General features: G+C 40.9%; 1 protein-coding gene across 4 annotated transcripts in view; it reads right to left on the bottom strand.

The window, feature by feature from the left end:
- Positions 1-1,442: 1,442 nt before the first annotated feature.
- osbpl3b (oxysterol binding protein-like 3b) overlaps positions 1,443-21,618 on the bottom strand; it is a 194,158-nt gene continuing 173,982 nt past the window's right edge. For all 4 annotated transcript variants that reach the window (XM_060921826.1, XM_060921825.1, XM_060921828.1 and 1 more), the window contains 2 exons: positions 20,194-20,316; positions 1,443-2,415 (listed from right to left, as the gene is read on the bottom strand). In XM_060921826.1, the coding sequence (XP_060777809.1) occupies positions 2,319-2,415; positions 20,194-20,316 (220 nt within the window). In that variant the 3' untranslated portion in view covers positions 1,443-2,318. The remainder of the gene's footprint in view (positions 2,416-20,193; positions 20,317-21,618) is intronic.

Below are 21,618 nucleotides of genomic sequence, written 5' to 3'. Positions count from 1 at the left end.
CATTGCACCTTACAGTATGATACTGTATGACATTAATACAGCAGAGTACTGTTGAGATTTCACTGTAAATTTACATCAATGTTTTACAGTGTGTGACATCCCAGGCTCTATTATTTGTAGATAAGCAAATGATGCGGGCCACAAACATGCAACTAATCAGGACAATGCTCTAGTTACCTGAAATGTTTCATTGACCATCAAACATGCTTCCTTTCTTCCAATAGGATTTTAGCATCATAGCCCAGGCAAATGACTTGGATGTGATTTTGAAAGAAAACACTGGATTTGCATTTTTTTTAAAGGAATTCAGCTACAGATGCCAAATGTGTCAAAGGATGGGCGGAGAAAAATAATGAGTACAACATGGATGGAGACAAAGGCATCCAGACAGGTATAGTACAATATACAATTAAGGCATTAGCATTTTACATCTCATGAGGCATATACAAAAATGCTAAGCAGACTCAGTTGACCTTGATTTTGGATCAAGATAGTAAAATATAAAGATCTAGACTTTGAAAGAGGATTCATCACTATTGAGGTCAATACTAACAGTGATGCAACAGTTATGGCAAAGGCAGTAAATTGGCTGGAACATGTGATTTAAAGGACAAAATCAATTTTCTTTTGTGATGCTCATGCATTAATATGATATGTAACAGGGGAAAACAGAAGGGCAGATGTTCTTCAGCTGACTGAGCATGACCAAGAATGCAGTCCAACAACGACATAGAGGGGTTACTTTTTATAGTACAGTTGCAGGTCTTAAACCTGCATTTCAAAGATTTTTGCAAGTTCAGTGGTGATGACATTTCTGTCAGGAAAATTGATACAAATCTCAAAACTTCTCAATCATATTTAAACTCAGTGCAGCATCAACATCCTCACGCATCTCAACAGTAATTCTGCTTAATATATAACTTGACACCATTGCACAAGGACAATGCTTTACAGCTTCTATGATATTTATATTGTTTAAACTGACAGCATTTGAACAGTGGGCAGCACGGTGGTGTAGTGGTTAGCACTGTCGCCTCACAGCAAGAAGGTCCTGGGTTCAAACCCAGAGGCCGACGAGGGCCTTTCTGTGTGGAGTTTGCATGTTCTCCCCGTGGGTGTGCTCCGGTTTCCCCCACAGTCCAAAGGCATGCAGGTTAGGTGGCTCTAAATTGACCGTAGGTGTGAATGGTTGTCTGTGTCTATGTGTCAGCCCTGTGATGACCTGGCGACTTGTCCAGGGTGTACCCCGCCTTTCGCCCGTAGTCAGCTGGGATAGGCTCCAGCTTGCCTGCGACCCTGTAGGACAGGATAAGCATTTGGATGGATGGCATTTGAACAGCAGTTCTCATAATAGTTATAAACTACACTACAGGATACAACAGTGAGCTTCACTTTATTCAGTGAATGGAGCATCATAACATCATAAATAATAAAAATCAAGACAGATATGATTGGTTTATTGAATAATAGAGGAAGCGTAGCAGATGTGATTTCCTCAGTTGGTCTCTTTTCAAGGAAGAACTTGATGGACACATTACAATAAAGCTGAAACATTCAGCTAAATATCCAAATGCAGTGTGGTGACTTTAGTATTTGAAACAAAACTGTGATTATTTCTCAGATGCCAGCAACATTGTGATACACGTTATGTTTAGTTTTTTAAAACATGATTAAAGGCTATATTTAAAACATTATGGAATATGTGTGACCATAAGGCATAAGACAGGTGTGGAATTCATACTTCAATGTGTTCCTCATATTATACGCAAGAGTACCGTCTCTTTTAGGAGGTAGACAATGTTACTTTGTTCAGACGACAGTATATTCCAGACGTGCATGCGCAAGTTCTTTTGTTTTAGGCAGGACTCAGGCATTTTACTGTCTGCAGTATCATTCTGCACCACATGAGTACAGTATACAACAGTGTGCGTGTCAGAATTTTTGTGCTACTAGTTGCACACAGCAGAGATACAGATGACGAACTGGGCTATGTTTGCATAATTTCTAGACATTCAAGAAAGATGCCTGCATAAACACACTGTATATGAGAAGCATATTAAGGCATTTAAAATGGAATGTTACATAATGAAGGATGCTTGAATATGGTGAAGTTACTGAGAACAGTGTTGCAGTTCCAGTGAAGCTGTTCTTCAATTTGATTATCAGGCAAAAATTTGCCTTCATCTGAGTTTTGTCTCTGAAGGGTCAGTTTCCACCCTCCACTGTGAGATGTGCTTTTCTTCCAGACGCAGAAGGTCAGAGCAGGCGGTAGTGAGATGGCAGAAAAGGCCTGTGGGTGAGTACCGTTCAGCTGTAGTTCACCACAGCACTGGACAATCCAGATTACTGAATCCTGGATCTTTCCTCAGGTCCCAGTAAGTATTGTTGCTGACCCATGTGTCATCTTTTGACTTCCTGTAAGAATCAAGCAAAAACAAACAAAAATAGATTAAGCTATGAATTTGTAAAAAAAAAAAAAAAAAAGTAATTTAATGGTTTTGTATGCTTGTGGTAATAATTAAACTTCATCTCATCTCATTATCTCTAGCCGCTTTATCCTTCTACAGGGTCGCAGGCAAGCTGGAGCCTATCCCAGCTGACTACGGGCGAAAGGCGGGGTACACCCTGGACAAGTCGCCAGGTCATCACAGGGCTGACACATAGACACAGACAACCATTCACACTCACATTCACACCTACGGTCAATTTAGAGTCACCAGTTAACCTAACCTGCATGTCTTTGGACTGTGGGGGAAACCCACGGGGAGAACATGCAAACTCCACACAGAAAGGCCCTTGCCGGCCCCGGGGCTCGAACCCAGGACCTTCTTGCTGTGAGGCGACAGCGCTAACCACTACACCACCGTGCCACCCACAATACTACAATTGTTTTAGCAAATATAAAATCTAAGTTTAATCTCCTGAAATGATAATGCAAAGACAACTGTACATTTTAAGCTACCTAAAATAATCAAACTCAGGCCCACAGACTGTACAGAGGATATACAGCAAACCATAACCCATCATCCAATAAGATCACACTTATTGTATTGAAAAACATTACAGGAAACTGTATATTAATGTGAATGATTGATAAAACAGCCAAACAGCCAAAAAATATTCTGAGCATGGAAACTGAACTGATATTTTAGCCCTGTGTTCATTTCGTGGATGTGGTTGAATATTGCACTGCAGTGAGCCATTAGAGTGGTTCTAGAGGATGTCTGAGACACGTTTCACTTTTCAATACTTCTGATACTTTTCAAGACACTTTTCAATACTTTACAATCACCTGACAGTTACAGTCTAGAGCTTGATCACTCAAATCATGAAGGTCTTGGTAGTTTGCACCTTAAAGCATATACGCAGAACCATGGCCTCACTTTCGACCTCAAGAATGGCACAGGAATAGTTTCAAGCGTGAACAATAAATGTAATATAGTATTTTTTACGATTAAAGTGATTTATATAGGCAGCAGTCTGAGTGAACGACCTTGACGTCTGTGACGTCACAGCAGGAAGTCTATCGGTGTCATCGCCATTTCCGCTATACTAAAACACAGAGCTGACTGCAACTCCAATCCTCCATTTTGAGCTAATTTATCGCCATGCCATGTAGATGTGTTGCTGGCCGGTGCAGCAACACAACAGAAGGTGTATTTATGTTGCATTCATGGCCCAAGAATGTTAAAACTGCAAAGATTAGCGTTTTGCGAGAAATTCACGGACGCATTGGGCAGCTATGAAGCGGTCTCTCCTCTGCTCTGCACATTTTACTGAAGACTCGTACGAGACCTCTGATCTGTTGAGGAGCGTTGGCTATAAGCCCGTATTGAAAGAGGGTGCAGTACCAACAATTAAAGAAAAATAAAATAAGGAAAGTATTTATTTTATTTTTTAAAAGTGAGTTCAGTTGCACCAGTCCTCCTGGAGCGTGAGCCGAGGGTTGTTGCTAAAACCCGGGATGGAACATATCGCTCGGGCAGTGACCTCCCCGCGGTTGTTGCTAAAACTGGTGACATCCCATTCCGTCCTGGGTTTTAGTAATTGCCTGAGCCGAGCAGTAATAGCGGAATACACAGTATGGAGAGAATGAATGGAGCAGCCGTCTTATTTCTAAACTGGATATTGCTGCCATCTCGCCCTTACGTGGAAGTAAATGAACGGAGAACTGAACGAACAACTGAAAGTCAAATTGTTTCAAAACAATCGGCCACAAGATTGGCCTTCAAGAAGTGAGAACACAGACGGATAAACTCCGACTCTCATTTGGGGGAGGGGGGGAGTTTACCTGCATTTAGATTAAGGGTTGTTTTACAATAAGGGTACGCAAGCTAAAAATCACATTTAACACTTATTATCTTCAATATCAAAAGGCTTGACTAAATAAACTTGGTTGTTTATCGTAGCCCTGTGATAGCTCTATTTACCATGCAAAATAAAATTTGGTGATAACGTTATTTTTGGTGAATGTATGGCAATATCTGTCATATTTAGCAAAATTACTCGTGTCATTTAGAAAAAGTGCTTTTTTGACCACAGGTAGCTCCAAAAGGGATGCACTTAAATCATTCTTTATACCATAAAACACATATTTGGTTCCATATCATTGGAAACATAGTTAAGTTTTAATGTTGAATGGCAGTAAGTTTTCAGACTATTTTGATCAAATTAGTATATAATTGTGTCAAAAAAAATGTCCTCTCCGAGACAGCTAATTTTTCAATATAAAATAACATATCTAAAATGATTATTTTCATCCTAAAATGTGGTCAAGATATTGGGACATAAATATTAGAGACAACTAACACAAAGCTTACAGCCTTATATTTAAAAGCACTATGGAAGTAGTGGATTCTGAATTGTCAAAAAAAAAAAGTCCTCTCTGAGAATCACTTCATTTGTTTCTCCCAGCCCTGCTTAAAGCTACACTTAATCTTCTTTATCTTATAGCAGATTACACAAAACTACCATACACATCTCATTATCTCTAGCCGCTTTATCCTTCTACAGGGTCGCAGGCAAGCTGGAGCCTATCCCAGCTGACTACGGGCGAAAGGCGGGGTACACCCTGGACAAGTCGCCAGGTCATCACAGGGCTGACACATCGACACAGACAACCATTCACACTCACATTCACACCTACGGTCAATTTAGAGTCACCAGTTAACCTAACCTGCATGTCTTTGGACTGTGGGGGAAACCGGAGCACCCGGAGGAAACCCACGCGGACACGGGGAGAACATGCAAACTCCACACAGAAAGGCCCTCGCCGGCCCCGGGGCTCGAACCCAGGACCTTCTTGCTGTGAGGCGACAGCGCTAACCACTACACCACCGTGCCGCCCCTACCGTACACATATGTCAAAAAATGACCTGAAATCTGTTCTTTAACTTATCATTCACTTAAAAACTGGTACAAGAACCAGTTTGAATCAATTTGAATTTTGGACCCCGTGACACAAACTTTGTACCCTGATTGTAAAACAACCCTTAATACATGTAACTTGTATTGTGTGTTTAAGTTCCCGGTATAAGATTATTTAATTTGCTTCAGAATGTGATTGTCTCAGTCAAGGCATGGAAACCCGATCGAAGCCCGTCGGGACCCGTCGGAACCCGATGGGCTCGGTCGGACTCGAACAAATATTTAGAAATTATGCTCGGGCTTGGGTCGGGCTTGGACATACTGTATGCTCACGATAAGACTTTGTGTAAAATTAATGTGTAAATTTAAAAGCAGTCACTCTAAACCAGTTTCGCTTCATACGCGTCATAGCTGTGCGCTGGATTTGATGTAGCGACAAAGCGTGGTCAGCGCAGTTGAGTGTGCATTGGAAGCAGCAGTGAGTGCAACTTCAGGGCTGCTGGCAGGATAATTGAGCAGAGGAGGACAGCCTTGAAGCCATCCACCGTTGATGCAATCCTTTTTCTCCACAAGCATATGGATTAGCATAATCTTTGGATGGACTCATGTACATGTAAATAATTCCCTGTTTGAATGGTGAGTGTTTTTGTTAATCCCCCTAAACCATTTATGTTTGGCCAATAGGCTATTGTTACCGTGCTGGGAGCAGAAGTTAATTTAATATACAGACCTAGGCCCATATAATATCTTGGTTAGGTTTGTAGGCTATATGATGGCTTTACGGCAATATTGTGGCTATGTTATTTTGGTGCACACGCGAGTGTGTGTTTATGACGTGTGCAGACAGACAGCGGGATTTTCATTTCAATTATTTGTTGAATTTCATTAAATGGCCTAGTGTTTATTAGGTCAACAGAACCCTTTGTCTGAATGTTGTGGATTTGTTCTGCTGTTCCGTTATTTTTGGTTTGCTTAGGTTAAGTGAGTAGGCTACATGAGCCTGGCAGACTTACTCCAAGCGTGCGCTTAAAGCGCTCGCCGGTGTTGATGACTCAAAATGCCCTTTTCAGTTTGTTGATAAAACCACACAAACTTTCCACACAAAATACATGGGTCTTTAGTAGGCTAATGAAAATAGTGTGATTTAAATGGCTTCGGGCTTCGGTCGGGCTCGGGCACAAATATCTCAATTCCTTTCGGACTCGGGTCGGTTTCGAGCATCGCTCTGTCGGATGCGGGCCGGTCTCGGACAGAAAAAATCGGCCCGATCCACACTCTAGTCTCAGTTCATCTGATTATTTAATCAGCCTTTTACGTTTTATCAGTGAAAATGCATGCATGTATTTGTATGTTGCATAAGTTATAACACCTATCCTGTTTTAATGAGAGTCAACCCACAATCAAAGAAGTCAAATCAGTCTAAGTTGAGCAAGTCAGTAATGGGATTTCTTACTTTCACCATAAATTTTTATTTATATGACTTTGGTCTATAGCTGTAAAAGGCCTCGGCCTTAAAACCGGTTACCGCTGTGACGTCACGCGCTCAGGGCTGGCTGTCTCAGCTCGAATGCCAACTTCGGTCAATTTTAACTCTCAAAAATATATATATTTTTTTATTCCCATTTATACAGCATACAAGAGTCAAGGATGGAGATACTATCCACTCAGAAATGTATTTAAAATAAAGGTGAGGAGTTCCTGTGGCAGCCGCATGGAGTAGACGCAACGCACACATGCTCCTGTTTGTTTCAAACTTTTTCACTCCTTCAACCATTTATTTCACAACCAAAGGATTGAAGAATTTGCGCAATTATTTTATTTCAGTCGCACCTACTTTAAAATGGCTTCAAAGAGTGGCAAAGGTGGAAAAAAGGACGATTCGTTGACTAGCTACTGAACCAGCACCGCGAGGCATTAGCTACAGACTTCAGGTCCTCTTTCAGCTTGCTGGAAACGAAATTCGACCAAGTTCGGTCCACTGTAGAAGAACACGGCCAGCGTCTGAGTTCACTCGAGCTTGTTTCTGAGGACCTATAAAGCCAGCGCGTCAGTGAGGTGGAAAATGTCTGCTCCAGCCTCCGTGAAAGCAACTCCAAGCTAACCGCTAAAGTCGTCGATCTGGAAGGACGGAACAGACAGCAAAACCTAAGCATCCTTGGCCTAGCGGAGACTACTGAAGGAGGGTGACCCACGGAATTCTTCTTTGATCTGCTGTGTGAGGTTTTCGGGAAGGAGATGCTTTCCTCCCTGCCGGAGATCGATAGAACCCACCGTTCACTGGCACCCAAACCGGCCCCGGGACAGAGACCGCGGCCGGTCATTCTTCGGTTTCACTGTTACCAGATAAAAGATCTTCTGATTCGTGAGGTTAGACGGAGGGGGAAACTGGACTACCGCGGCCAGCAGATCTGTATTATGGAGGATTACTGCCCAGAAGTTTTGAACCAGCGCGCCGAATACAGGGAAGTAATGACGGAGCTTTACAGCCGAGGACTCAAGCCCTCACTACTCAGACCCTCCAGGATTTTGCGATGTTGCGATTTGCAACTTCAACGCAAATTCAACCAATCCCTGCGAATTCAGGGCAGTGTTGCAATTATATCCAATCACCGCAACTTTCCCGCAAATTTGACCAATCGTTGGCGTCGTCTTGAGGTGACGTCGACAAACTACCTTCCGCCTTACTTCCAGTGTTGCCAGATTGGGCGGTTTCCTGCCCAATTGGGTGGTTTCAAGTGCATTTTGGCGGGTTTTGAACATATTTTGGCCTGGAAAACATCAGCAGTATCTGGCAACACTGCTTACTTCCGTGTATACGTTCAAGAGAAGCAGCATGTGCGAGTCAGTGTTTATATAGGCTTAAATTCTGTTACTGAAAGTGTGTTATGTTTACAGTGAAGGACTGTGTGCACTTTACATTATTTTTTACTTAATACAAGAAATTAATGGATGCCAACATTTCTGCCAAAATGGTATTTTATTTTCCATTGTTTAGGCAGCTTCAGCATCATACTGTGAGATTCTGTACAAATTGTTTTTTCTTCTATGAAGCCTGAGACATTTATTTTATTAGTTTATAATTATTGTTTAATTTAGTCTTCAGGAGAGACTGCCTGCACACAGTACTAGTATTAATAGTGTTTTTTTGCTTACATGAAAGCTGAGGCATTTATATTATATTTTAAGGTAACTTCATGTTGTGCTGTGAGGTTCTCTGCACTTTAACTTTTGAACCAACAGGTGCATTTGGATAAGTAAAGCCTATTTTTCTGCATTTTTGTAGTCCTGCTAATCTTTTATATTGGTAAAGTAGTTTAGAGGACCATTTCTCAGTGTCTTTGTTTTTTTATCAATAGTTTTTCAGTAATAACTTAATATTTAACATATCACTCAATTTTAATCACAAAAAGAGAAAATCGCAACAATTTCTCGCAACTTTCACTTCCTCCCACAATGTAATCGCAACAAAAACCTAAAAACCACCGCAACTTTCATCGCAATTTTTTGGAAAACCCCCCGCAACATCAGACATTTTAGCCCGCAACAATCACAAAAAAGGCCCGCGGAATCCTGGGGGGACTGGCTACTGTACCCCGCTCGGCTCCGGATCACACTTCCCAGCGGGGAGAGGAAGTGGCTGCGATCGGCGCATGAGGCACGGAGATATGTCGATGGCCTCCCAAGTGTTTCGCGCACATCATAAAGGACCACCCACGTGCAATGAACCGGTGCTACAGGTGCTCTAGCCCCTGCCCTTTTTCTGTTTGCTGTCCAAAGTGCCCTTTTCATAGGGACTGTTTTGTTGTTTTGTTTTGTTTAATATTTGTAAAAGATAAGTTAGCTCCAACATCAATATTCTCTACAATTTGACAATAATATATGAAATTATAGATTTATAAAATAACGTTTTTCTATGTAAATGCGGGCATCAATCCGTGACGTCATGCATTCAGTGAACCTCCGTGCAGAAAGCGCATGCAGGCGGTTGACAGTGGGAGACAGTGTGAGGAACGGCATGGTAAGGTCACACTGAGCCCATGTTTACATTAGACCGTATCAGCGGATCATCAGATTAACGTTTTTAAAACGATTAGTGTGCACACAGCAACACCAATACACGATTTGCGTGCACACAGCAACACTAATACACGGATACGCTCGGCTCCGCAGGCATCCTGCGCTCCAAATCACTCCGCCCTGAACAGCGAGTGCCCTCTGGAGGGTGCGCACTCCGGCCTTGCGCAGCTCACAGAGCACGCGAGTGAAGTGCACAAGCTGTGATTCGGGACTGAGCCGCTGTGTGTGTGATCCCAGCGCATATCACTTACCACTTGCAAGTGGAAGGATGGCAAGCCTAAAGACAATCATAACTACACAATGGGCAGTATTTGCATCAGTATTTTCATACTTTTATACTCTTTAATGAAAGGTGATACAAGGCGGAAGTCCGCGCCGTTTTTCAGCAGTCGCGTCACATGACCAACGCCAGCGAATCAGGAAGGTGGATGTCACAGTGACGTTGTCCAATGACGACGCCAGCTAGAGCTCAGCACAGCGTATCCGCGTATCTCAATGTTTACACAGCACCGGAGCTGACACGATGTGGATTGAATACGTGGACCCTGGCGGATTCCCGTTTCCCGGCGTTTCCAGGCGGTTTAACGTAAACGGACAGTGCATCCGCGAAGAAAACGAGACAGATACGGTCTAATGTAAACTTGGCCTGAAAGTCTCCTTTCATTTCTTATCTGAACATGCAATATTGTGCAGCTTAGAACACAACAGTAAATGCGTAGGGTTGTTTATCATTTAATGAAGCCGCCTAGGCTATATTTAAACCGTTTGCTCCATCCATTTCATTAACGTGGCAGATTCGGAAACTTTAGTTTGAACGACGGCGTTAATAACATATTCTAGCAGCTTCGAAAACTTAAGGCTGAATGACGACGTCCACAACATATTCTATCAAGACTATTATGTTATAGTAGCTTAGGTTAGTTGAGTTAAAACATAGGGAAACGTTTTCTAAATAAGTGAAAGCCTGCATTATGCAAAGATGCCAAGGAAAGAGAGGATAAAGAAGCAGAAAGAGAAGAAGCTGCGGGAGGCAGCAAAAGGCAGTGGATCTCTGTCCAGTTGGGTCAGAAAGAAAACTACAGGTCAGACTAATCTTCACTTAGTGAAGATATCCATATTGAATACAGTGTTGTCATAGACATTTTCAAGAACATGGCAAACCGAAGACTGCTGCTTTGAAGAATACTGCAGCATTTACATGGATCACACACACACACACACACACACACACACACACACAGAATGTTCAGTTGCAACTGAAATTTAGTTTTAAATAAAGTTAACTTGTGTGAAAAATTTGTTCCAAGTGCCCTTTTTTGAATGTTGAGCCCCTGCCCCTCCAAAGGTCTTTGCACGGCCCTGTAAAGGACTGCTTAGTGACTGTGGCTGACGGCTTATTGTGGTTCTTAACTACTTTGTTTGGCCGCTGTCATACTTTGTTTTTCCCCTTATTTCTGGCGGCGAGGTCTTTCTGCCTCCGCCGTCAGAGTCAAGGTTACCATGACAACTAAAGCAGCGGTGGTGTGAGTATTTTCCTCCTCTTTAAACTTAACGGACAATTCTATCGTTGTAGGAATAACACTGTAAAGTTCACTGGTATTTTTTTTAAAGTAACCATTTATATGTGTAGTCTTCTGTACATTATTCAAGGCCACATATGACAGTCCCCCCAGGATTCCGCGGGCCTTTTTTGTGATTGTTGCGGGCTAAAATGTCTGTTGCGGGGTTTTTTCCAAAAAACTGCGATGAAAGTTGCGGTGTTTTTTAGGTTTTTGTTGCGATTACATTGCGGGAGGAAGTGAAAGTTGCGAGAAATTGTTGCGATTTTCTCTTTTTGTGATTAAAATTGAGTGATATGTTAAATACTACACCACCGTTCAAAAGTTTGGGGTCACTTTGAAATGTCCTTATTTTTGAAAGAAAAGCACTGTTCTTTTCAATGAAGATCACTTTAAACTAATCAGAAATCCACTCTATACATTGCTAATGTGGTAAATGACTATTCTAGCTGCAAATGTCTGGTTTTTGGTGCAATATCTCCATAGGTGTATAGAGGCCCATTTCCAGCAACTCTCACTCCAGTGTTCTAATGGTACAATGTGTTTGCTCATTGCCTCAGAAGGCTAATGGATGATTAGAAAACCCTTGTACAATCATGTTAGCACAGCTGAAAACAGTTGAGCTCTTTAGAGAAGCTATAAAACTGACCTTCCTTTGAGCAGATTGAGTTTCTGGAGCATCACATTTGTGGGGTCGATTAAATGCTCAAAATGGCCAGAAAAATGTCTTGACTATATTTTCTATTCATTTTACAACTTATGGTGGGAAATAAAAGTGTGACTTTTCATGGAAAACACAAAATTGTCTGGGTGACCCCAAACTTTTGAACGGTAGTGTAAGTTATTACTGAAAAACTATTGATTAAAAAAAACAAAGACACTGAGAAATGGTCCTATAAACAACTTTACCAATATAAAAGATTAGCAGGACTACAAAAATGCAGAAAAATAGGCTTTACTTATCCAAATGCTCCTGTTGGTTCAAAAGTTAAAGTGCATAGAACCGAAGTTACCTTAAAATATAATATAAATGCCTCAGCTTTCATGTAAGAAAAAAAAAAAAAACTATTAATACTAGTACTGTGTGCAGGCAGTCTCTCCTGAAGACTAAATTAAACAATAATTATAAACTAATAAAATAAATGGCTCAGGCTTCATAGAAGGGAAAAAACAATTTGAACAGAATCTCACAGTATGATGCTGAAGCTGCCTAAACAATGGAAAATAAAATACCATTTTCGCAAAAATGTTGGCATCCATTAATTTCTTGTATTAAGTAAAAAAATAATGTAAAGTACACACAGTCCTTCACTGTAAACATAACACACTTTCAGTAACAGAATTTAAGCCTATATAAACACTGACTCGCACATGCTGCTTCTCTTGAACGTATACACGGAAGTAAGCAGTGTTGCCAGATACTGCTGATGTTTTCCAGGCCAAAATATGTACAAAACCCGCTAAAATGCACTTGAAACTGCCCAATTGGGCAGGAAACCGCCCAATCTGGCAACACTGAAAGTAAGTACACTGTTTTGGAAGCCTGTAAAAGCCCTGGCTGCACACATACTTTCTGCGTTCTTTTGAGTTTATGTTATCTTGGGACCAATACCTGGAGTATTGATACCACCTGTGCTTACCTACCCATCTTCTCTGTTAGGGAGAATGGCTAGTCCCTTAAATTTTCTGAGCTGGAATGTCAAGGGTTTAACCCTTTGATGCAAAACATGGGTCAAAAGTGACCCGGCTGAGTTTTTATCTTCTATGTCTTTGCAATAAATTAATTCCATCATTCAGTATTCAAGGTATTCCTCAATTAACTTGCTTTTGATCATCATACATCCTTATTTTATTTTTTCCTTTCTTACTTTTTGAATAAAAACCCTTTTTGTATCACTACCCTTCTAATGCACAACATGGGTCAAAAACGACCTGCATTCATTTTCCAGGTTATTTCATGGATGGCTGAGTGTTTCTATGATATACTTTTGAAATAAATTCATTTTGTCATTTACTTTTCCAAATATGCAGTAAATATCTTGTTTTTGTTTAGCACAAAATCATTTTTATTTTTCCTTTCTTAAGTTATGAACAAGCACAGCTTTTGTAATTCTACATCAAGTTTACACACATGGGTCAGAAACGACCCGCATGCATTTACTCCAGCGTTTGGTGGGAACTGTGAATTGTGCTTGTGTCAGACATTTCACAGCTCAGCACAGCGCCCTTTGCCCATCTCATACATGGAAGTAATGTTTTTCAATTGTTCTAACATTACCTTAGAAAAAAATTGATTATGTTTAGTTTACCTTGAGAGTGAGTAGATTACTTGTCAGAAAGTTACAAGTAATTACTATTAACTACCTAGCTGTTGACATATTCTACTTTAGTTAGCTAATTTTATTGTAGTTGGCTTAGCTAACTACATAGTTAATAAATAAATAACTGGCCCCATTCACTGCTAAAGTAATTACTTGAAACAAATTATTATTATAGTATTAAGACATTTAATTTTAAATCACACTTGGATGACCCATGTGTAGTAATATAAAAAGTATTTTTGTTCATAACGTAGGAAAGAAAAAATTAAATTAATGATTTGTGGTAATTAAAAACAAGATATTTAAAGAATACTTGGAATATTCAATCATAAAATAAATTGATTTCAAAAGATAGAGCAAAGAAAAACTCAGTCAGCATGAAATAACCTGGAAAATGAATGCGGGTCATTTTTGACCCATGTTGTGCATTAGAAGGGGTGTGCATATGTTTTGCATCAAAGGGTTAAATCACCCTGTTAAAAGGAGAGAGGTTTTTTCACACATCAGGCAATTTGGAACAGCCGTTGCTTTTTTACAAGAAACACACATTCGTGGTTCTGACAATTCACGTCTGATGTTGCGGTGGGTGGGGCAGCATTTTCATTCTACTTTTCAGGCTAAGGCCAGAGGGGTCTCCATTCTTATTAACCACAATGTTCCCTTTGAACACCATAACATAATAGCGGATACAAATGGTCGCTATATTATTGTCTCAGGGAAACTGTATAATACTATGGTAGTGTTTGCCAATGTATATGCTCCGAACGTGGATGATGTGGGTTTTCTAAAAGGTTTCTTTTCCTCTCTTCCTGACCTGAGCTCATAGTCTCTCATACTTGGTGGGGATTTTAACTGTTGGCTCGATCCTGTGCTCGACCGGTCTTCTTCTAACCCTGGTATAATGAGTACTGTAAATCTGCATCACTTATTCAGTCTTTCTTAGACAACTATGGAGTCACAGAAATATGGCGGTATCTCAATCCAAACAAAAGGGAGTATTCATTCTTTTCTCATTCCCATCATACCTACTCTAGGATTGACTATTTTCTTGTTGACAATCATCTGATCCCATTTACCCGTTCCTGTGACTATCAGAGAATAGTGATATCTGACCACGCCCCAGTGGTATTGTCCATGACTCTTCCTGACCTCCCTGTTGCAGAGAGACATTGGCATTTTAACTCAACTTTACTGTCCAATAATGACTTTGTAAAATTTATGGAGGAGCAGATAACCTTTTTCTTTGATACAAATGCATCATCTGAAACCACCAGCCTGACCATTTGGGATGCTCTGAAAGCTTACCTAAGGGGACAAATTATTTCTTTTAGCGCAAATATGAAAAAGAGAGCTCAGAAAGAACAGATAGACCTATCTATTCAAATTAAAGAAGTGGATCAAAGATATGCTCAAATCAAGAACCCTGAACTATATAAAAAACGTGTGGAACTCCAAACTAGATTCGATCCCCTCTCAACACATTCAATTGAACGCCAACTATTGCAGAGCAAAAGTCTGTTCTATGTTCATGGTGACAAATCTGGTAAAATGCTAGCCAATCAGCTGAAGGGATTTAAAGCAAAACAGCACATCACAAAAATCCAGATGGATGATGGTAACATCACCTCAGATCCCTCTAAAATCAACGACACATTTAGGAATTTTTACTCCCGACTTTACACTTCGGACCTCCCAAATGACAGTACGCTGATGGAAAATTTCCTAGATCATTTAGAGGTTCCCACACTTACCCATGATAATAAGACTAGGTTAGACAGACCCTCCAGGATTTCGCGATTTGCAACTTCAACGCAAATTCAACCAATCCCCGCGAATTCAGGGCGGTGTTGCAATTACATCCAATCACCGCAACTTTCCCCCAAATTTGACCAATCGTTGGCGTCGTCTTGAGGTGACGTCGACAAACTCGCAGTGTTGCCAGATTGGGAGGTTTTAAGTGCATTTTTGGCGGGTTTTGAACATATTTTGGGCTGGAAAACGTCAGCAGTATCTGGCAACATTGCATGATGTTTATATAGTGTTTATATAGGCTTAAATTCTGTTACTGAAAGTGTGTTATGTTTACAGTGAAGGACTGTGTGCACTTTACATTATTTTTTACTTAATACAAGAAATTAACGGATGCCAACATTCTTGCCAAAATGGCATTTGATTTTCCATTGTTTAGGCAGCTTCAGCATCATACTGTGAGATTCTGTTCAAATTGGGGTTTTTTTCTTCTATGAAGCCTGAGCCATTTATTTTATTAGTTTATAATTATTGTTTAATTTAGTCTTCAGGAGAGACTGCCTGCACACAGTACTAGTATTAATAGTTTTTTTCTTACATGAAAGCTGAGGCATTTATATTATATTTTAAGGTAACTTCATGTTGTGCTGTGAGGTTCTCTGCACTTTAACTTTTGAACCAACAGGTGCATTTGGATAAGTAAAGCCTATTTTTCTGCATTTTTGTAGTCCTGCTAATCTTTTATATTGGTAAAGTAGTTTAGAGGACCATTTCTCAGTGTCTTTGTTTTAATCAATAGTTTTTCAGTAATAACTTACTATTTAACATATCACTCAATTTTAATCACAAAAAGAGAAAATCGCAACAATTTCTCGCAACTTTCACTTCCTCCCGCAATGTAATCGCAACAAAAACCTAAAAAACACCGCAACTTTCATCGCAAGTTTTTGGAAAAACCCCCGCAAAATCAGACATTTTAGCCCGCAACAATCACAAAAAAGGCCCGCGGAATCCTGGGGGGACTGGTTAGATGAGCCTATATCGCAGGAGGAGGTAGCTGCTGCTATCTCCTCATTGCAATCTGGGAAATCCCCTGGACCTGATGGGTTCCCAGCGGAGTTTTTCAAAACATTTTCTTCATTACTTTCCCCTCCTCTATGTTTAGTGTTATCAGATTCTTTCAAGCAAGGCAAACTCCCAGCAACACTGTATGAGGCATGCATCAGTCTTATCGTAAAGAAAGGTAAAGACCCAACAGAGTGTTCCTCCTATAGGCCAATCTCCGTACTAAATGTTGATGCCAAAATTTTGGCAAAAGTGTTGGCCCGCAGATTAGAGGGCATATTACCAGAGATAATATCAGAGGATCAGACTGGCTTTGTAAAAAACCGACATTCTTATTTTAATATACGTCGTTTATTTGATATTTTGTACTCTCCTTCAGAGGTAATTCTGGAATGTGTCCTTTCTCTAGACGCAGAGAAAGCGTTTGACCGTGTGGAGTGGAAATATTAATTTGCAGTTTTGGAAAAATTTGGTTTTGGCCCAAACTATAGTACATTAGGTGGGTTAAACTATTATATACATGCCCAACTGCTTCTATCCTTACCAATTCTCAACGCACTCAACCTTTCAATCTTCGTAGGGGAACCCATCAAGGGTGCCCTTTAAGCCCATTGCTTTTCGATCTGACCATAGAGACTCTAGCAGTTGCATTTCGTAACTGCAAGGATATTTCAGGGATTTTGAGGAAAGGAATTGAACATAAAGTGTCTCTATACACTGACAATCTTTTACTTTTTATATCAAACCCAGACACCTCTTTACCTGTAATGCTATCCTTACTTGCTCAATTTGGCCAGGTTTTGGGATATAAACTAAATTTACACAAGAGTGAACTTTTTCCTGTGAATACAGAGGCACTTGCTTTAAAATATACCAGCCTCCCCTTTAAGATTGTGGAAAATAAATTTGTCTACCTTGGTGTTACAATTACAAGGAAACATAAGTGTCTCTTTAAAGAATTTTTATACTCTACTAAATCATGTGAAAGAGCGCTTGATGCACTGGTCACCACTGTCTACATCCCTGGTGGGCCGGATCAACTCTGTTAAAATGAACATCCTCCCTAAATTTTTATATCTCTTTCAATCTATACCAATCTTTATTCCCAAATCTTTCTTTGACTCATTGGACTCAATCATAGCGGCCTATATATGGAGGGGCAAGCACCCTAGACTAAATAAAGTCCATCTTCAAAAATCCAAAAAAGATGGAGGTATGGCGCTGCCTAATTTCCGTCTTTACTACTGGGCTGCTAATATACGCTGCATTACTTTCTGGTCGCACTTTCTCGATCGAGCTGACTGTCCGACATGGGTGAGGATGGAGTTGAGTTCGGTCCAAAATGTTTCCATTGTGGCTCTGCTTGGGTCGCCGCTCCCTCTCCCCCCAGGTAAATGGACTGATAGTCCGACGGTTTGGCACACAATGAGGGTGTGGGCTCAGTTCAGGAAGCATTTTGGTTTACATGATTTCTCTCTCCTTAGTCCTATTCTGTCCAACCCTTTCTTTCAACCCTCTCTATCTGATTCTGCATTCCAAGAGTGGCATGGGAGGGGTATAGAGAAATTTAAAGATCTTTTCATTGGTAATAGCTTTGCATCATTCACACAACTGTCTGAAAAGTTTAGTCTACCAAACACTCGTTTTTTTCACATACCTGCAGGCAAGACACTTTCTCTATTCTCAGATGGCTAGTTTCCCTGGGGCAACTACTGCGACCACCGCCGACATGTTACTTGGTCTACATCCATCGCGCAAGGGGTTAATATCGGTCATTTATGACAAACTGATGAGCATAAAACAGGCTCCTCTGGACAAAATTCAAACTGCTTGGGAGCAGGATTTAAACTTTGAACTGTCAAACGATGTATGGGATTCCATTCTCAGGCTGGTAAATAAAACATCTCTCTGTGCACGTCACTGCCTGTTACAGTTTAAGGTGGTGCACAGGCTCATCTATCTAAAGCCAAATTATCTCATATGTACTCAGACGTTGATCCTTTGTGATAAATGTAAGAGCGGTGAGGCCTCGCTTATTCACGTTTTGGACTTGTCCAAGCCTGGAAAGATACTGGAGAGATGTTTTCCAAACCTTGTCCCTTATTCTTAATCTTGAGCTAGAACCCAGTCCACTGATTGCCCTTTTCGGCACCACTGGTGAAGATGACGCGCACCTCACTCCAACCAAAAGCCGCACGCTGTCCTTTGCCTCGCTTTTGGCTAGGCGTGCGATTCTATTAAGGTGGAGGGATGCTGCCCCGCCCACACACGCACAGTGGTTAAGTGACATGTCCTGTCTAGACCTTGAAAAGATCCGCTATTCAGTTTGTGACTCGAGCAAGAAGTTCCAGAAGGTATGGGGACCTTTCCTGAAATACTCTGAGAACCTTAAGTTGGATTGAGATATCTGCCCCTCTTTCCTTTCCTTTTTTTCTGTCAGTTACAGTGTCTGTATCAGTCATTGTCTAAATTTGCCGTCTCCTAATTATTGACCTTTATTTATTTATTTATTTTAATCTATTCGTCCCGTTTGTGTGTTTATTTACTTATTTTACTTTTATTCTTATTATTTATCTTGCGACTCAATACTTGACTTCCAGCAGTTCCCTACAACACTCCAGGAATAATACTCCTCAGGAATCATGGTTTGTAGGTGTGGCTAGTGGGAGGGGAGGGATTTTTATGTTTATGTTAAATTACTCTGAAAAATTTACAATGTATGAGCACGTATGTATATGTGATACATGTAAAATTCAATAAAAATATTTGAGTAAAAAAAAAAAAAAGGTTCTGTGTATCTGCTTTAAACTCCCAGGAGTTATCAGTTATATTCACAACCTTACAATCTTTAGTTTCATAACTACATACCTTCTATTAGTTATGCTGTAGTTACTGTTTAATACACAGTCTCTGAATGTTTTAAATGTTTTAAATGAACAGGCAGGGCGTATTGAGGTATTTCACCTGACGTCACAGGGTCACGTGACGCCCCGGTGTCCGCCATTTTGAACGTCAAGCTAGCTAATGTCAACAACAGTAGCTGGTATGTTACTGTAGCAATGTTTACGTTCAGTCATTTGGATGACTGTTAAAACCTTTCAGTCTCAAGTTTTTCCTTTACTGGATTTACTAGTTTACTGAGCTAGCGCGCTTGGGCAAGCCGGCGGCCAGCTAGCGCGCTCGGGCAAGCCGGCGGCTGGCTTGCCCAAGCGCGCTAGCTCAGTAAACTAGTAAATCCAGTAAAGGAAAAACTTGAGACTGAAAGGTTTTAACAGTCATCCAAATGACTGAACGTAAACATTGCTACAGTAACATACCAGCTATGATGTTGTTGACATTACCTAGTGCTAACAGCTAGTTGCTAATACACTACTACAACTACACCGACCCTAATAATACAGTTCTTGGTCATTGCCTGGTAACAGCAAATTTATAACAGGCCATGTCTCAACGGACTAAGAAGTTATTTCAATGACATTTAATAACATTTTGTTTATCCTGAGGACCGAAAGTAAATGAAAATGTGAACAAACCTTAGCTGTAATAAGATGGCGACCACCGGCTCCAGGGACGACCCGCTGATGTAGGCATGTTACCCAGCCTGATACAAAATATTTGTAGGCATCCAAACTCTTATACGCTTTCAGATCAATACCTGTGTATGGCGATGGGTTTTTAACGACATAGGTATACAGATCATGTGGGCCGAAGTCAGGTAAAGACGAGGGCTTCGTGTACTTCCGTACGTCAGTGAACAATCCTGGTGGAAGCAGGTAAACGTCGTTCTCTAAGCCTGCTAACCTCAATTTTTGCAAATACCTCTCCCTCTGCTCGCCCTGTAAATGCCCTACGTCGCTGGATAGTGAAGGTGTTTTCTGCATCTCGCTCCTTTTTCTTTTATGTTTTTCGTTTGTCGCCTTCCTCACATTTAAACGGATTCGAGCCGTGCCGTCCAAAATGGCAGCGTCACATGACTTGGTCACGTGGGTGAAATACCTCAATAAGATGAATAGATGTTGCACTGAGAAAGAAACTGTTACTGGATTGGTTCTTACTGGAAGAACCGTGGCTGATGTGCCATGTTGTTCTCCTCGAGGACTCTGCGCCTGTCTCTCTGTAGCTGTTCGATTCTCTGCTTCTGTGTTTCTGCAGCCTCAACATTCCCCTCCTCCAGTAACCTAAACGCACACAAATAGTATGTTAGAAAACATGGCATTGTCCCTATGCATACAATAAGGCTTGATGAGGCATCTTTTGGCAGACTGGAGGTATGTCGGAAGCCACAATCTGATGTCAGGAAAGAAGTACTGTACTACTGCATACATACATACATATACGTACCAGTGTCAGGTCATTGTCATTATTACAGAAGAGACAATTGTATGAGAACGTAGTTAGACATGACTATCACATGATTAGTCAACAAAATCTTTTAACCTCAGAAGTGCCTAAAGGTATTATTGGCTCTGCAGTAATTCAATCTCTAGACTGAAGGAATTGCCACTAATACTAAAAATCCTAAACAGCACTTGACTACTAATGCACTGCAACCTGTATTCTCACAAGTACACAGAGCATATTACACGGTTGCGTGAAGATATGAAGTTTCTTTGAGTGGTGAATGTATATTTCATGAGTGAGTGAAGCAAATGAAAGAATATATTTTTCAACACGAGAAGATAAACTTCATATCACCATGTAATGTTCTTTATATTATTTGGACCCCCCCCCAAAAAAAAAGCAAGTTAAAAGAATTTTGAACCAGTTCGCCATTTTAACAATGCACATCCGGTCAGTGGGAAAACACTGGGGGTGACATCATTGATGTGAAATATCGAGAAATGCATCACTCAGATCCGCGATGAATATTGTGTGAAAAATGTGAGTTTTTCAAAATGAAAAGATAAACTTCATATCTCCAAGCCAACGTGTGATTTTCTTTTTATTATATAGACACATACACCAACAAAAAGTACCCAAATTTATTCAAACGATTCATCGATTTCCTCACGAGTGTCATGGTTGTAGTTCTCCATGTCCTGGATATAGTTCGTATGAAAAATACGAGTGGCGTATTTCCCAGTAAAACACTTGTCTATGTAATATATAAGAGTATGTTACATTTAGGGCGGCACGGTGGTGTAGTGGTTAGCGCTGTCGCCTCACAGCAAGAAGGTCCGGGTTCGAGCCCCGTGGCCGGCGAGGGCCTTTCTGTGCGGAGTTTGCATGTTCTCCCCATGTCCGCGTGGGTTTCCTCCGGGTGCTCCGGTTTCCCCCACAGTCCAAAGACATGCAGGTTAGGTTAACTGGTGACTCTAAATTGACCGTAGGTGTGAATGTGAGCGTGAATGGTTGTCTGTGTCTGTGTGTCAGCCCTGTGATGACCTGGCGACTTGTCCAGGGTGTACCCCGCCTTTCGCCCGTAGTCAGCTGGGATAGGCTCCAGCTTGCCTGCGACCCTGTAGAACAGGATAAAGCGG

Source organism: Neoarius graeffei, chromosome 5 (genome assembly GCF_027579695.1).
Source record: "Neoarius graeffei isolate fNeoGra1 chromosome 5, fNeoGra1.pri, whole genome shotgun sequence".
Classification (NCBI taxonomy): Eukaryota; Metazoa; Chordata; class Actinopteri; order Siluriformes; family Ariidae; genus Neoarius; species Neoarius graeffei.
The sequence above is the reverse complement of the archived record's forward strand: the minus strand, read 5'-3'. Positions and strand labels throughout refer to the sequence as shown.